This window comes from Chiloscyllium plagiosum, unplaced genomic scaffold (assembly GCF_037043375.1).
Source record: "Chiloscyllium plagiosum isolate Xiang-an unplaced genomic scaffold, Cpla_swu_hap1 HiC_scaffold_4, whole genome shotgun sequence".
Lineage (NCBI taxonomy): Eukaryota > Metazoa > Chordata > Chondrichthyes > Orectolobiformes > Hemiscylliidae > Chiloscyllium > Chiloscyllium plagiosum.
Window position 1 is genome coordinate 10,072,839 of NW_028270142.1, and position 18,347 is coordinate 10,091,185.

General features: G+C 42.2%; 1 protein-coding gene across 3 annotated transcripts in view; it reads left to right on the forward strand.

The window, feature by feature from the left end:
* sulf1 (sulfatase 1) overlaps positions 1-18,347 on the forward strand; it is a 388,338-nt gene that overhangs the window by 320,596 nt on the left and 49,395 nt on the right. For 2 of the 3 annotated variants that reach the window (XM_087985955.1, XM_087985956.1), the window contains exons 10-12: positions 2,591-2,719; positions 5,583-5,639; positions 12,127-12,256. In XM_087985955.1, coding sequence (XP_087842081.1) covers positions 2,591-2,719; positions 5,583-5,639; positions 12,127-12,256 — 316 coding nt within the window. Of the gene's footprint in view, positions 1-2,590; positions 2,720-5,582; positions 5,644-12,126; positions 12,257-18,347 lie in introns of those variants that run through there. The other variant, XM_087985957.1, reaches the window with a different exon arrangement.

Sequence of the window (18,347 nt, forward strand, 5' to 3'; positions counted from 1 at the left end):
GGTGAGCCTCATGCCTCAACCCAATTTATAGATATGCCCACAAATAGTCATCATTATTATTAATAGATAGTTAGCAATGTTGAGTGGGAAGTCCAGCTAAAACTCTCTCACCCTTAGCCCAGGATATTAAGAGCAATCCTTCACGTTCTAGCTGCGATCAGCTATAAACTGCTTTCTGTCAACAAAACAACAATTTGGAAAAAGGGAGAGGTATATTGTAAAGCATGTGGGGAGGAGATGAAAGGTAAGTATAGTGAGTGACGAGAGTATACCTCAGAGTAAGGAAAATAAAGAAAGAAGATGAAACAAAACTAATGGAAAGAATGTGCTTTGGAAGATGAATGTGTCAGATCCACAATGTTTACCATCTACTTTTAATTTAAATTCTTTAATAATACAAGTTTATATATTATTGTGTGCATTCATCTATGTCACTTACCATGCTTGGTTCGTAAGACTGGAGTATTAAAGTTGTGTGCCATACAGAAGTGCTATTCCTGACACCTACCTCTTGCCCCACTACAACTTTAACAGCAATGGGGGGAAGCATTGCGACACCCACTTGCCTGTTGTCCAATTGAGACACTGAGGTGGCTGCCTAAGAACCACCTCCCACAACTGATGGGATCTTGGCCTGGGAAACTGACACCAGGTGTTAGGCACTAACTGGGCAATGGGTGGGGGAAAGAGGTGGTTTGGCATCTTTTCAGGCCCCTTGCGAGTATCGGAGACACCCTGCTAGCACGTTTACTTCCTGTGTCCCATCAATCCTGATCCGCCATTCCCTTTGATGCCAGTCACCAGGCCCTGCCTGATTTACCCTGGCAAGAGCCAGCACCTGCCTTGTAGGCTGGCTCCATTGCTTCACGTTTCCCTGTGGCACAACTTTGATGAGCTGACGGCTGTGCCAAGGAGAGCAGAAGTCATTATCTCAGGCCAGTTAATGGATTGACAGTCACGTGGCACATGCTGGGAGAGTGGAGTGGGCGGACAGAGTCGGAGGTTTGGGGTTACGGTCTCACACCTGACTTTTGTACAAGAAGCTGGATCCCACCCCCAGCATAAAATCATCCCAGTAACTAGGCAGCAAAAATCCAGCATAAAATCAGTCCAGTCACTAGGCAGCAAAAATTCTCTCTTATTAATACAAGGTCAAGAAGGCGATTTGGAGAAATGGTTTCAAAATGGACCTTTGGAAATTTAAAATAATTTACCACAAGTGGATAGTGAGACAGGTTAACACTGCTGCCTCACAGCGACAGGGACCCAGGTTAGCATTCACCCTCAAGTGACTGTCTGTGTGGAGTTTGCACGTTCTCACTGTGTCTGCATGGGTTTTCTCCAGGTGTCCCGGTTTCCTCCCACAGTCCAAAGGTTGACCATGGAAAATTGCTGATTGTGTTCAGGGATGTGCAGGTTAGGTGGATTGGCCATGGGAATTACAGGGTTACAGGGATAGGGTGAAGGGTGTTTAGGTCTGGGTGGGATGTTGTTCCCAGGGGCAGTGTACTCGATGGGCCGAATGAACTGATTCCATACTGTAGAGATTCTATGATCCCTGCAAAGGTAAAGCCACCATAGTTCCAGCAGACCACTCTCTTTTTCAAGAGAGAACTGGTGGTGAGTTTAACCTGAGGGTGACCATACGTAAGGTAGTGGGGGTGGGGGGAAGGTCATGAAAGCGATATCATCGCAATAACATGAGCCAGTGTGGCAATTGAATCTTGTTGCCAGCCCTCTGTATTGCAAAGCAGCTCTCCAGCCAAATGGGCTAACTGGCACCCTGACATCCCAGGTACCAAAGTCAGGCGGAGGGGGTGACAACTGGACAGTGCTTGCTTGTTAGGACTTCCCTGAGGTCTTGCGACTTGACCACAGATCCAAGGCTGCAACATTAATGAGTTGGGGTGTGGAGATGTGGCTGAGCGAATCCTGACATCTTAGTGCATTTTTTGATTTGTCCATTGACCAGTCTAGGGCAGAGGTTCCCAAGGTATGTGCCACCCTGGATTTCTGCCGAGATCCAAGTACTGCATGAAATGGTCAGCCTCACAGAGGCTATGATACCTGAGAAGCAGATACCTTTGATATTTTCCTGTCTCCTGCTGCTGGCTCTAGACTACAAGAGGCTCTACAAGAGTTGTCTTGCAACTGATTTGGGACAGAAAAATGCAACAATCAAGAGCGTAACAGGAGCTCAGGGATGGAGGAAGGGCTGAGAAAACCTGCCCATAAAATAGTATTTTCAGACAAATTTAGATAATTATTTGAAAAGGCAGAATGCCAAACAGCAGGGACATTAATACACTGCAGATTGCTTCAGCTGAATAGTTTAAACATCGTAGATGTGACAATCCAACTACTGTCTATTTGTTCTGGAAATGTGATGACTGTATTGCAAAGGAAATTTTTAACATTAAATGTCCACACTGGGTTCAACAGTTAAAAATAATTGCTGTTTTTCAAATCCATATTGAAGCAATATTAGCTCTTTTTGTTTAGTGTAAGTCATAAGCCTTTTTGTGAGAAATCAGATACATTTTGTTTAGCTCATGGTATTCCATTATTGTGGTTGTGTTTATTTCAACAGCATTCCTCAGCTGGTTCTGAATATTGACCTCGCTCCCACCATCTTAGATATTGCAGGCCTTGATGTTCCACCAGATATGGACGGCAAGTCTATACTGAAACTATTGGAATCTGAGAAACCAAGGAACAGGTTAGCGAAAATGATTGAAATCTGGCACCTAACATACAACACAGTATGATTTTGATAACACAGGAGCCAGAGGGGAATACTAAAGAACACCACAACTGATTTAGACTTTAAAATATAAACTAAGAACTGCAGAAACTGGAAACCTGAAGCAAAAACAGAAATTGCTGGAGAAACTCAGCAGGTCTGGCAGCATCTGTGTAGAGAAAGCATCATTAACATTTTGAGTTTTGAATTGGATTGAATTTATTGTCACGTGTACCGAGGCACAGTGAAAAGTTTTGTCTTGCAAGCAAGACAGGTAGATCACAGAGTTAAATAGCATAGATAAGCAAATAATAGGTAAACAGCAGCAAAAACAAAAACACAGGTACAGGTGAATGTTAAGAGATTGTCCATTCAGTATTCTAACAAGAGTAGGGTAGAAACTGTTTTGAAACTGCCTGATCCATGTGTTCAGGCTTCTGTACCTTCTCCCTGATGGTAGAGGTTGTAGAAAAACATTGCCAGGGTGGGATGGATCTTTGAGAATGCTGGCGGCCTTTCCTTCACAGCGGCCCTGGTAGATGGATTCTATCCGGGGTGTTTGGATGGGTCACGAGCACCACGTGGTCTGCTGCCTTCATCCAGTAAGGTGGCTTTGAGGATTGGAAGAGCTTCAAGAAGGGTCACTGAAAAGTTAACTCTGCCTTCTCTCCACAGATACTGCCTGATCTCCTGAATTTCTCCTGCACTCAGAGCAAAAGAGTCCGTTGTTTCTGCAATCCGGGGTGACAATGGGTGGTTCTTTGACTGTGGCCTTCACTGTAAACTAGCACTCCAACCCAGGCCGGTACAAATGAGTATCTCAGCTCACCAGCACATCACCTTCAACTAGTAACATAGGCCATTCTCCAGACCATGTATTCAACTCTCCCAGAAGATTATATTTCAATTTGTGCGTATTTTTTCCTCTCTGAAGTTTACATGACACCTTCATTTGTTACATTCCACAGTTACTCTCCAGCTGGCCACTGGAATTGCAATTTCAGTAATTTTGGCTGTATCTGTCCTCTTTTAAAGGAAAGAATGTTGGAATTTAAAAGGTTTGACAGGTCTGTACGTCATCCAAGATAATGATCTATAGTCATTGAAGAAGCAATTGATTGAACCTGCCTCTGTCACATTCTCAGGCAGTGTATTCCAGATCACAATCACTCGCACCCGAGGAACATTTCTTTCATATCAACTTCAGATTTTTTTTTTGCAAATTAATTTAAACTATTAGTTTCTTATCTTTGATCCTTCCCCCAATGAGAACATTTCTCCCAGTCTATAAAGGTAAAGTCGGCATAGTCAATCATAGGGTTGCTGTCTCATACAGAAAGAGACAGATGACTGGTCATGGTTTAACCCAAGGATCACCATGCCTCAGACTGGAAGAGAGCTTTATAAGGAAAGCCCTTCATGATAACTCTCACCCAGTGCAGGAATTGAACCCACATCACTCTACATTGTAAACTAGTAGTCCAGCTAACTGAACTAACTAACCTCTGACCCTTGATAGTTTTGAACACTTTTCTATTCAGTTCTTTCTCTGGGATGTTCACCAATCTTTCCCGATAAATTAAATCCTTCTGGAACCATTTTTATGATCTTTTTCTACAGGATCTCTTTAAAGTCTTTGCATCCTAAATAAAGTGCACTGCCCAGAATTTGACACAATTCTCCACTTCAGGCTGTTCCAATGTCTTACACAGATTCATAATTTACCCACATTTCTATTTGAAGCCTTTACTTATAGAGCCCAAAGTCTTGACTGCTGTTTTTTTTAGCATTGTTCCTAACTTGCCTGTAAACTTCAATGATTCATGTACATATAACCCAGGAATCCCTACTTTAGAATCGTATCCTTTAGTTTTCGGTACCTCTTCTCATTCTTTCAAGCAAAGTATGTGACTTTGCAATTTGCTGCATTACATCTTACCTGCCATGTGTCTGCCCATAAAGCAGCCTGTCTATATTCCCCAAACGTTTATCACCGTCCACTTCACAGTTCACTATATATCAGCAAAACTTTGTGTTCCCCACGTATTTTGAAGGAACCAGACTGTTTGAGTAACTGTGTCAGACGATAATTGTAAATAATGGTAAATCAGTTGGTATGACAACAAAGAATCAGAATGTTGTAAATGAGTTAAACTTAAAATATAAGCCGTAACTATTTATTTAACCTGGGGCAGTGTTTTGTAGAGGAATAAGACTGTTATTTTCTGGCTAAGGAGTGACCTTATAGGGGTTTACAAAATTATGAGGGGCATGGATAGAGTAAATAGGCAAAGTCTTTTCCCTGTGGTCGGGGATGCAGAACTAGAGAGCATAGGTTTAGGGTGAGAGGGGAAAGATATAAAAGAGACCTACGGGGCAACGTTTTCACACAGAGGGTGGTACGGGTATGGAATGAGCTGCCCAAGGAAGTGGTGGAGGCTGGTACAATTGCAACATTTAAGAGGCATTTGGATGGGTATATGAATAGGAAGGGTTTGGAGGGATATGGGCCGGGTGATGGCAGGTGGGACTAGATTGGGTTGGGATATCTGGTCGGCATGGACTAGTCGGACCGAAGGGTCTGTTTCCGTGCTGTACATCTCTATAACTCTATGAGTTGAATGAATTTTTTTGATTGTCCTTTGAAAGAGAGACAACTATCATCAATGAATACCATTTCTGAAGCAGCCACCTATCTCTGAAGTAGTCATTCCGGGATGCATTGTTTCTGATGAAGACACCAATTGGCATCCTTGAGATGAGGAGACACCCAGATGTATTAGCCATATAGTGCCATTTGTCAGTTAGTCTTTAACATCCAGCATGTCTTTTCTTGCAGATTCCGTTCAAATAAGAAGGCTAGGATTTGGCGTGACACATTCCTCATTGAGAGAGGGTAAGATACAGTGCATCATGAGTATCACACAATACATTATATGTGGGTGCTTTGCCATCACCAAGAAATACATGCTTCCAAGCATTGCACTTTAAGAACAAAATTATTCCGTTGAGAATTCTACACAAGGAGTAAAAACTGTTGTGCACTTTTCCAATTTCCATATGATTTAAACCTAGTAGTAATTATATTTTTTCATTGTTGCACAGATCTTTCTTATTTTATTTTCAGTTAAGGAATTAATTCTGAAAAACAGTTTGTGTTCAGTTCACTAGTTTCTGTAATTTTTTGATGACAAAGCATCCAGAAAGTCATTACTGATATAACTTACTTGACAACGAAATGCTGAGTTCTGAGTCATTATTAATGCAGTAATAAGCCCTAAAACCTAACTTATTGAATCATTAAAGAAGCAGAGCAGGAAGAACATTACATTCTATATTTTTTTAAAAGCAGATGTAATATCATTGCTCAGACTGGAAGTCATTGAAGTGATATGTTAGTGAGGCAGACATTCCTCATTCATGATCTTGGGTTTCTGCCTGCAGATGGGCAAAGGGGAAAATACACTGGAGTTAATACCCTGAGAGAAGTATTCATTAAGAGTGCCACATGAACTTTCAATCCCTTCATCTTCTCTAATTATCAAGGAACTATTTGTGATTTAATAACCAGGCTCAGAATATCCTGCTCATTGTACATTTGTTAGAAGTGCAGTGGAATTCTATTTATAGCTATCATTGAGCTGTCTGCTGCATCTCCAGCCAAGTTACAGTGGCAAAATGGAAGGACCCGTGAGGAAATCCCTTGGTCTAGTCCATGCGTTGAGAGTGAATGGTGATCATATGTGTTTTAAACAACAAGCTTCAATATGTTTGCAGTTACTTCACCAATATTGACCAAGACTTAGAGGATAACTCCTCAGCTCTTTCCTGTAGCAAAGGGTCTCTGCCCCAGGATGCGCACAATGCAAAGATCATGAACCTGTACCAGCATTTGTAACAACATGTTTCTTATTCACTCACGGAATGTGGGAGTCAGTTATTACCCATCCCTTATTGCCCAGAGGCAGGTTGAGCATCAACTGCATTTTGACGGATCTAGAGTCACATGCAGGTCAGGCCAGGTAAGGATGGCAGATTTCCTTCCCTAAAGGGATATTAGTGACCCAGCTGAGCTTTTATGATGATTCACAGCTGTGTCATCGTTGTCATTAGATCCTTAATTCCAGATTTTTTTCAATTCAACTTCCACTCTCTTCCATGGCAGGATTCAAACCCAGGTCCCCAGAACTCTACCTGGGTCTATGGATTAATAGTCTAGAGATTATACCACTCAGCCATCACCTCCTATCACAACCACTCCCATTGGACATCTTGGGAAAAATATTTCCCATGTTACCTCTATCAGACACAAACCTTGGCCAAGGTCACCAATTCAAAAATCCTTCAGCAAGCTGATTCCATCAATGTACATTCTTCACACTAAGCCAATGACATCTGACCTAGCTCAGCCATGTTCACTGGCTGGATGAGGCCCATGTGCACAAAACCCTCTCTTCAGTAATTGGCCACAGGGTCACAATTCTCTGGGAATCCAAGCCTCCACTACAAAAGACATCTGCACATGAGGATGTGAAGGTGGCGAACATTGACACTGACAGCTAGGAGGTTGTGTCACTGAGGTTTGTGGCCTCTGCTGGATGAATGTTTGGAAGTGCATTGGAAGAGATCAGCAGAAACAAGCAGCTTGGCTGGCTATGAAGAGAGTCCAGAGAAATCATGGCTGTGTGGGTTGTGCAGCTGCTCAGTTCACTATTTGCTTCTGAAGTAATAATGACAGTGACTGCCACCCCAGACCGCTGCTCCTGAAACACACCGGGTGATGCCCAACGGCTTTGACAACCCCATGGACAAGCCAATGTTTTAGGAGACAGGAAACTGCCACCAACCTCCCACAGGTAGACAAGCAGGAGGCTGGAAGAACACAGCAAGCCAGGCAGCATCAGAAGGTGCTCCACCTGCCTGGCTTGCTGAGTTCTTTCAGTTTTTTATTTTGTCTCTAACCAACCTCCCACAAACTACTGAGTGCCAGTGATCAAAGAAGTCAGGTAACAGTGTTCGTACTGAAATTTGTTGAATAACCTTCAAATCTTAGTTGGCAGGTTAAGATGGCAGGATTAATTGGTAACATAACAAAGATTACTAAAGCATATTAGTTAGGTCAGACCAATTCAGTGTTATCTTCTTGCTAAATATAGTTGCCAGAGATTGAGAAGTAAATGGGTAATTTTATTTTAAGATTAGGCACCCTTAAAAGGCTGACCAGTTAACAACATTAGTGGAGTCAATTTTAATCTCTCTTGATTCCCTGGAAACAACATGTAGGAAGGGTTTAAAGCAAGCAAGTCAGTTTTGTTTTGCATTTGTCTTTGTTGGTCCCCTGACTTGAGGAGGGGTGTAGTTTCATTGGAGACATTTCAGAGGGGGTTCGTTAGATTGATTCCAGAGATCAGGGGTTTGTCGTATGCCGAGATATTGAGCAGTTTAGGCCTACAATCTCTTGGGTTTCAAAGAATGAGAGGAGAGCTCATTGAGGTATGTAAAATACTAAAGAAGATATACAAAGTAAATGTAGATAGGCATAGTAGACATATGTTTATTTCTCAAGCTTTGGCAACTATAATCCGCAAAAAGATAACACTCAATTGGTCTAACCTAACTAATAGGCTTTTGCATCCTCTGTTATATATTTTTAGATTAGATTAGATTACATTACAGTGTGGAAACAGGCCCTTCGACCCAACAAGTCCACACCGACCCGCCGAAGCGCAACCCACCCATACCCCTACACTTACCCCTTACCTAACACTACGGGCAATTCAGCATGGCCAATTCACCTGACCTGCACATCTTTGGACTGTGGGAGGAAACCGGAGCACCCGGAGGAAACCCACGCAGACACAGGGAGAACGTCCAAACTCCACACAGCCAGTCGCCTGAGGCGGGAATTGAACCCGGGTCTCAGGCGCTGTGAGGCAGCTGTGCTAACCACTGTGCTACCGTGCCGCCCACCGTGGTGCTGTCTAGAATGAGAGGTTATAGTTTTGGGATAAGGGGTAGCAGATTTCAAACGGAGATGAGAAGAAATTACTTCTCTCAAATGAATCTGTGGAATTCATTATCCCACAGTGTAGACGGTGTTGGGACATTGAGTACGTTTAAGGAGGCGATGGACAGATTTTTTAAAATTAGTAATGCATTGAAGACTTATGGAGAGTAGGCAGGAAAGTGGAGTTGAGGCTGGGATGAGATCGGCTGTTATTATAATAAATGGTGGAGCAGTCTCCAGGGGCAGAATTGCCTACTTCCTGTCCTAGTTTGTATGTTCTTATCAGGTTGATTCAATCCTCACTTCAATAACCTTTTCCTCAGTATTAGAGATGTAATCTTACATTACAATAGCTGCTATAAGAATTGTATGATAAGACAACTTTTGCCAAATAATTCTCATTTATTTTAACAACCATTTTAGAATAGAATAGAATGTCTAGTGTGGAAACAGGCCATTTGGCCTAACAAGTCCCCCACCCAGACCCATTCCTCCATACTAATTCACCTAACCTACACACCCCTGAATGCTATGGGCCATTTAGCATGACCAATTCACCTAACCTACACACCCCTGAATGCTATGGGCCATTTAGCATGACCAATTCACCTAACCTACACACCCCTGAATGCTATGGGCCATTTAGCATGACCAATTCACCTAACCTACACACCCCTGAATGCTATGGGCCATTTAGCATGACCAATTCACCTAACCTACACACCCCTGAATGCTATGGGCCATTTAGCATGACCAATTCACCTAACCTACACACCCATGAATGCTATGGGCCATTTAGCATGACCAATTCACCTAACCTGCACATCTTTGGGATTGTGGGCAGAAACGAGAGTACCCAGAGGAAACCCACACAGGCACAAGGAGAACATGTAAACTCCACATAGACAGTCACCCTAGGCTGGAATTGAACCCAGGTCCCTAGCACTGTGAGATAGCGGTGCTAACCACTGAGCCACCATGATTATCCCATCAGGCGTGCGAATGGAGTTGGTGAAGCTAGTTAATAAGTTACTGAAGCATGATTGAGCTATAAGGAGATGAAAGCAGAATCAGCAGAATTCAATAGTTGTCTCGGTGATATCTCTTCAGCTGCCTCTATTAATTCATGTTGAGCTTGCTCCAACTATGTAATACATTTTCGTCACCGCTTTGTCAAGAATGCTCAAAAGGCCAAAGGAAATAGCAAAACATGCACTAACGTTAGTTTGAGTTCTTTGTGGAGTTATCCTTTTGTTGAATCACTTGCTGAGTTAGAATGAGCCCCTGTCAATAATATGTGAGAAACCACTTTCTTCACCAGCAACAAATTTAAATCATCCACTCTGTTCTGTGGCATAATATTCCCAATTCCTGCTTTATAAGTGAGCATTTTAGCAACTTCACAAATCAAAGCATCCATCTAAAGGACAGAGACATAATTATGATTAGCTCTCAGTTTCCTGAATGTCAACATATTCCATGGACTGCGACTCACCATCTCAAAAAAAAAGCTGAGCACTGATGAGAACCAAGCCCAAGGAAAGGAACATTAAACCTTGGACTCACTGCTGTAATAGATATTGATTTTTCTTCCTCCAGTCTTTGTGATTCCGCATACACTTCTTACCTGAGGACTAGTGGCTACCTCTTGAAACTTACATCAATTATCTTAACATGGTGAAGGGTAACATATGTCTTACTGGCAGAAAATTAATGTTCACCTCTCTGTGTTTGTAGTCGTTTCACTTAGACAATGTGCATTAATCAGCTAACATGTTTCCAGCAGATTACTTTGGAGGTTAATCACATAAATTCAGCTCTGTAAAACTTATTGCACTCTCTCTTGCTCTTGCTCTCTCTCTCTCTCTCTCTCTCTCTTTCTCTCTCTCTCTCTCTCTGGTTACAGCATCAAGACAAGTGTGTCAGTATATTAAATCTAGAAATAAAGTATATTCACCAATACAAAGCATGTTCCTTTTGTTTTTGGAAAGCAGAATGTCATGTTGATCTGCGACTAATCAGATGCCTCGGTTGGACCGAAGGGTTTGTTTCCATGCTGTACATCTCTATGACTCTATGATGTAGAAGCGAGCATTAAATAATTCATCATTTTATCGAAAAGAAACGAGTCCCTTCCAGAAAATTCATGGAAATGTTCAGCAGGTCAGGTGTCATTCCCATGGTCAGAAAGACAGAGTTAATGTTTCAGGTCAATGACCTTTTTATCAAAACGTAAAAGAGTCATAGGTTCACGACAGGAATAGAGGTGGGAAAATGGGGTTTGGAAACGTCTGTAAAAATCTGAAAGGCAGGCATATTTGTCAGCAAGGATGGTGGTGGAACTCAAGGAGAAAGTATTGAGAAAAAGCATGTGTTAGGTGTAAATGAAATTAGTGAAACCATTAAGGGAAATAGAGGTAGAGATTTTCTGATCTGTAGTAGTTGAACTCAGTCTGAAAGCTTGTAAAGTGGTGAATCAAAAGCTGAGATGGTATTTCTTCATTGCAGTTCAGGCTTCAGTGGAACAGTACAGGAGGCTTAGGAAAAAGAAGACAGAATCCGAATGGAGCTGGGAATTGAAATGGGAGGAAGCTGATGGGTGTAGTCCAAATGGAGGTTTCCAGTGATACCAACCTGCATTTTGTTTCCCCAATTTAGAAGAAACTACTTTGCAAATAGAGGATACATTGTTTTAAATTGAAAGAATGCAAACCCATTTCTGTTTCACCTCAGAAGAAGTGCAGGGAGATCTGCACAGAGAGGCAGGTGCTTTATTTCCTGCACTTGTATCAGAAGGTGCTGTGAGGGAGGATGGGGGTTGTTAGGGGTAACAGGGCAGTAGAATGGAGCGTCACCTCTGGAATGCTGAAGGAGAGGGGAACACTCTTTCTGCCTGCTCATGGTTGAGGGATCAGCCACACATTTTTGAGAAAAGGATAAGAAAAATGTTTGGGATGACACAGTGGATCAGTGGTTAGCACTGCTACCTCACAGCGCTATGGACCTGGGTTCAATTCCAGCCTCAGGCAACTGTCTGTGTGGAGTTTGCACATTCTCCCCGTGTCTGTGTGGGTTTCCTCCAGCTGTTTCAGTTTCCTCCCACAGTCTAAAGATGTGTAGGTTAGATGGATTGGCCATGGGAAATTGCCTAGGTGAAAGTGAGTGCTGGAGATTAGAGACAAGAGTGTGGTGTTGGAAAAGCACAGCAGTTCAGACAGCATCTGAGGAGCAGGAAAGTTGATATTTTGGGCAGAAGTTCTCCTAATTGAAATTATGCTGCTATGTTGTAACTGGGCATTGCTTTTGCCGAGTACAAAGTGTAAAAAGCCTCATTTTTCCAATTCACGAGAAAATTTTGTTACTCCTTTCTTTCCAGCAAATTACTCCGTAAGAAAGAAGAGGGAGCTGGTGATGCACAACAAACTAATTACCTTCCTAAGTATGAAAGAGTGAAAGAAGTGTGCCAACAGGCAAAGTACCAGACTGCCTGCGAACAGCCAGGACAGGTAAATAAGCACAGCTAAACTTAACCATAAATTAGCTACTTTTCCTCTTACATGGGTTAGTATGTCTGCTGCTTTATACTATCAAGCAAGCAAATGTATTATGTTGCATTGGAAACCCAAAACTTTCCTGACTGACTTTAAGAATGTAGGCGAAGGAGGTCTGTATCTATTTCAGCTTGTTAACGTTGTTTGCAGCTACGCTGTCTCATGTCAGTTGCTCGGTGTTTACAGGAATCACAGGACAACTGCCCATTGTCAAAGTCTAAAGTTGTTTAGCGCAGAGAAATTACTACAAGGGCAGGTTGTAAACCTAATTAAAGCTGCAAAGACTCAGTGCCAATCATCAAAACTCACAGTCAGCTGTAAGTAGAACGCATGACTACTATCCTCTTCAAGAGCTTTGAAGACTTACTCATAGAGTCGTAGAGATGTACAGCACGGAAACAGACCCTTCGGTCCAACTCATCCATGCTGACCAGATATCCCAACCCAATCTAGTCCCACCTGCCAGCACCCGGCCCATATCCCTCCAAACCCTTCCTAGTCATATACCCGTCCAGATGCCTTTAAAATGTTGCTGCTATATAAAAAAAATTCTATCACCAAGAATATAATCGTGTTGTATTTATCTGAATAATCCCTGTGAATGAATTCTGTTTCTCTCACAACACATTGAATGTTAGCCTAAATTGACATTTCAATGAAATCCTGTGGGATGGATTCATTACCTTTTCTTCCAAATACATTGTTATCAAATGCTCTGCTGTCAATTAGACATCAAGGGTATTAAAGAAAACCAGGAAGGTCTCCCATCTCCTGACCAACATTCCTCCCTCACACACACAAGAGCCTGGCTTTTACAGCAAAGCACTGTCAGACTCTCTCCCCAGCTAATAAGTAAGGGAAGAAAGCCTGACTATGATCCCAACAGCTGCCCAACAATAATATATCACTAAGAGCAGCATCACTTGCTTTAAGGTAAGTGAGTGAGCGGAGATCTCACAGAGACGTATAAAATTCCATGGTAGTTGCAGGAAGAATGTTCCTGGTAATGAATTCATCACCACAGGAAGTAGTTGATGCCAAAGCATTGAATGTATTCAAGAGGCGGCTGGATATAGCACTTGGGGCGAATAGGATCAAAGGTTATGGGGAGAAAGCAGGATTAAGCGATTGAGTTGGATGCTCAGCCATTTTGTGCTGAATGGTGGATCAGACTCGAAGGGTCGAATGGCTTCCTCCTGCTCCTATCTTCAGTGTTTCTATTTTCTATAGTTTCATTTAAACATTAAAAAGACTAATTTTTTCGGTATCAATTAGTTCAATTGCTTATGATGTTCTAAGTCTGTCATTGTCAGTTCTTGATATTTCCAAAGCAATTTAAGAATTCAGAACACTGCGGTTGCAGTTCTTGCTTTTGGACGTAGTTTTGGAGACACATCCCGTTCTCTTAATCTTTGGACCAACTGCTATTGGACCAACTGCTTTACACTGTGTATCTTTTAATTGCACTACCATTTGTAAATTGGGATAGATCTTGAAACTCAAAACTAGGCATCCACAAGGAACTGTGGATCAGAAGCAGCAGCAGAATTATTTTTAATGACAATCTGTAACCTCATTGCCTAGTCTCCAGTGGCCTAAAGAGAACTGGAAACACAATTGGTTGGGCCAAACAATATCTGCTTTCTTTGGGTGGATTGTGGATGGTGCCTTTTGAAACTATGAATATCGAAAGACAAACACTTTTACTGTCCAAGTGAAGCATCGATTGAAAATGGCAGCAGCCTTACCTGAAGCAGGAATAACACAAAGCCATCCCATCTACAGTAACTATTCCTTTACAGCTGTGCAAAACCATGGTAAAACAGAACTATGAGAATCTCTACACAACCTTAATAACCATCTATCAGTTGTTAATACGTTAATAGTACAGAAGCCTGGCTTACGTAAGAAATCCCCCTGTTCACAGAGACTAACATAAATCAATCCCAAAAATGATCAAATTCTCTTGTAATCTTTAAAACAAGTGATAATATATTCTACATTGAAATGCCCAACTGGAAGCACGTTTAAGTTTGCACTGATCCACTATAGCCTCTTTTATTACATTCCATTCTATGACTTTTAAGCACCAATGTATTTAACTGTGAAAAGTGCCTGAATGCTTCAATTATAATGGGATTATCCCCAAGGTATTGCACTCCTGTGGTCTTCTGCAGCAGTTAGTAATTTTATGCTCAGTTCTGTGTAAGTGCTTGTGTCATAGGATTGATATATTATGTGTTGTCTGTGATATTTTAGTTCCCTGTTGGTGACACTGGAAAAAAAACACTTAAAATTCTTTATATAGAAGTTAATGAGAAAGATTTTGATTGCAACATGTACAGAACCATTCCCCATTTTAGTGTTGTTTTCGTGGTTCAACTTCTTGGCTTTTGCACTGAGATTAACATTTTCTGCCTTTAATATCCACTGTGAATGAGTGTGAGGAAGCTTGATTTGTCCATTATTACGCCACAACAGACTGGTTGTTCTGATCTTCAGTAATAGATCAGATGAAAAATAGGAGCTTATGAAATGAAATTCTTCCAATGCCAACTTTTGTGGAAGTTAAGGAGGCCACAGGCAAATGAATATTAACTCAGTGATGAAGTTTGGTTTGGATATTCCTGCAAATACAGTAAACAATAGTAAAAAGATAAAAAGAAAAGGTATGTTAATGTGAGGAGGAAGCAGCTGTCCTTGCTGAAATGGATTTGCTGTTACTGTCTAGGGTATGGACCTCTCCAAATGAAGGCTGAATGCCAATTCACTGACAACTCCTCTTAACTCACTCCTGGACCTTGACCTCACCACTAAAACATCAAACCATTGTTCCCAAGATTGCTGTAGATCTCATCCTCCCTGGAGATCTTCTCTCCATGACACCCAACCTCATCGCCAGATAGCCTTAAATCCCTTTCCAAGATCCACCGACAGCGCTGTCCTGCTGGACCCATTTTTGCAGCGTGTTTGTTCCCCATTGAACTGACTTCTTCTTATTTCAATTGTGTTTTGTTTATTCCCCTTGTTCAGTTTCTTTCCCCCTCTTACATCCACAGTTCTTCGAACATGCTCCAGTAATTTTGCAGCTTCTTGGACCTAGCTGTCTTCTTTCCACCATGGACAAACCCTCTGCTTCCATTTCCCACCTGAATGTCTGAAAAGTCTTTGCTCCTTTCTACAATGAGGACAAATTGTCAGCGCCCACCTAACGGAACTTGCGCTCACATTGAACTACTTTGGTAAAACAAAGAATTGCAGATGTTAAAGATCTGAAACAAAAACAGAAATTACCGGAGAAACCCAGCAGATCTGGCAGCATCCGTGGAGAGAGAAAAATAGGGAGTTAATGTTGCAAGACAGGTAATTCTTATTAAGAACAGATAGTAGCTAGGAAAAGGTAGTATATGGACTGAATACATGGGGGAATGCAAGGAAAGGAGTAAGTGGATAGACTGAAATGGAGTCCAAAGTGAAAGAACAACAGTTGGGGAGACAAAGGGATGGATGGATGGTAACCTAGGGAGAAAGTAAAGCTGATATGGGGACCATAAGTAAGAGAAAATGGGTTGGTTGTGCTGAAAGAAGTCTATGATCCAACTAAATGGCAGCACAGGCTTGAGCAGTCAAAGAGTCTGTTCCTGTTCCTATTTCCTATGGTCTTATGATCTACCTTAGCTTTTTCAGGTCTTCAAGAGTAAGGTCTTTACGGTCTTGTCCACGGGCCACATTACCACAATAGATCAACTCATCCCAGTCCAACGTTTCATTGTGAAAAATACCCAACGGTTACAGAATGATGGCTAGAGCCTTTCAGAAGGAGGTTCGTGAGGTCACACTGTATACTGTTATCCTGCTGTCCTCCATCTTTCGACCAAATCTTTCAATATCAACCACGAAGTCTCTCCACACGCGCACTGGGGTTTTCAGTGGGAGACTGTTTGATCCTAATTAAAATCTCACAGAATATTCTCTTCTCCAAGGCCCTTTGTAACTCATGCTCCTAACAGACCCTGTTGTCATAATGATCTGGTTCACTAATGTCCTTTAGGGAAGGAGATTTGCCATCCTTACGTGGTCTGGCCTAAATGTGACTCCAGACCCGCAGCAACGTGGGTTTCTCTTAACTGTCCTCTGGGCAATTAGAGATCAGTAAGAAATACTGGTTCAGCTGGTGATGCTCATATCCTGTGAATTAATAGAATACAACTATTGGATGTTGCAGCCGTTATCTCTCATTGCTGCCCAGTTTGTGCCATGAGTTGTCTGATTTTGGTCAGCAAGGGTAGTGATCCGCCTCAGTAAATAACACTTTGTTGCCAAATTAACTCACTTAAAGCTTCTCCTCCCCCACCCACCTCTGTTCTCTTTCACCTTGGCCTTCCCCGCTCTTAACTCATTACATAGAACATAGAAGAATACAGCGCAGTACAGGCCCTTTGGCCCTCGATGTTGCGCCGATCCAAGCCCACCTAACCTATACTAACCCACTATCCTCCATATACCTATCCAATGCCCGCTTAAATGCCCATAAAGAGGGAGAGTCCACCACTGCTACTGGCAGGGCATTCCATGAACTTACGACTCGCTGAGTGAAGAACCTACCCCTAACTTCAGTCCTATATCTACCCCCCCTTAATTTAAAGCTATGCCCCCTTATAATACCCGACTCCATACGCGGGAAAAGGTTCACACTGTCAACCCTATCTAACCCCCTAATCATCTTGTACACCTCAATCAAGTCACCCCTAAACCTTCTTTTCTCTAATGAAAACAGCCCCAAGTGTCTCAGTCTTTCCTCATACGATCTTCCTTCCATACCAGGCAACATCCTGGTAAACCTCCTCTGCACCCGTTCCAGTGCCTCCACATCCTTCCTATTACTTTGTCATAGTATTTGGTTCAATATCCTTTAGAGAAAGTCATGATTTGGAGATGCCGGTGTTGGACTGGGGTGTACAAAGTCAAAAAATCACACAACACCAGGTTATAGTCCAACAGGTTTATTTGATAGCACTAGATTTTGGAGCACTGCTCCTTCATCAGGTGGTTGTGGAGTTTAAGACACACCCAGACAGATGCACACTCACAGGCAGACAGATAGACACATACATATACAAATACTCCTTCAAACACACACACACTCCTACTGACACATGCACTCATGCAGGCCCTCTCTCAGACGCTCACACATACACTCCCACACACGCTCCCTCTCACAGACTTATACCCCTTTACACTCACACTCACACACATACACACACTCTCACAGACACTCACAACCACCTACCTCCACACACACACATCCACATGCACACACACGCATACATATAAGTTTATGGGGTGAATTTGTACTTGCAGAATTACATTTTATTTTGCTCAAAAACTGCATGAATCCATGTAAGATTCTGTAAATTTATTTTTTAGATTAGAATCAGTCTGACCATTGTGGCAGAGACGGTCTCACACAGGGCACCTCTCAGCTTAAATGCATTATCTGGGCCGACATGACACCAATTGTTAAAGTTCACTTGAGAATGTAACTTTGAAAAAGTTCTGTGACTTACATACGAAAGAAATGAACCAACGTGTTCCTTCTAAAAGATGAGAGACTTAACAAACAATCCAGTTCTTTTTCAATATATAACTTCAATTACATCACACTGTAAACTTTTGCAATAAATTCTGTGTCTTACAGTCTTATACTCCACAACCACCTGATGAAGGAGCAGCGCTCAGAAAGTTAGTGCTTCCAAATAAACCTGTTGGACTACAACCTGGTGTTGTGGGATCTTTAACCTCCAGGAAAGTAACTGCTGGCCTACGTGTGAGTCCAGGTGCACAGCGGACTCTGAATTGCCCCTTGGGAAATTAGCCGTGGCCTAGCCAGTGTCACCCACATCCTGTGAATGAATAAAAAAAGTTATTGCCCTGGAAACTGCCCACTGCCTCCACTGCCAAACCCAGGAGCTTGAAAGCCCTCTTTTTTTCCCGCTCTTGACTTGCAATCAGCACACCTAAAAAATGGTACTGACCAAACTTTAGC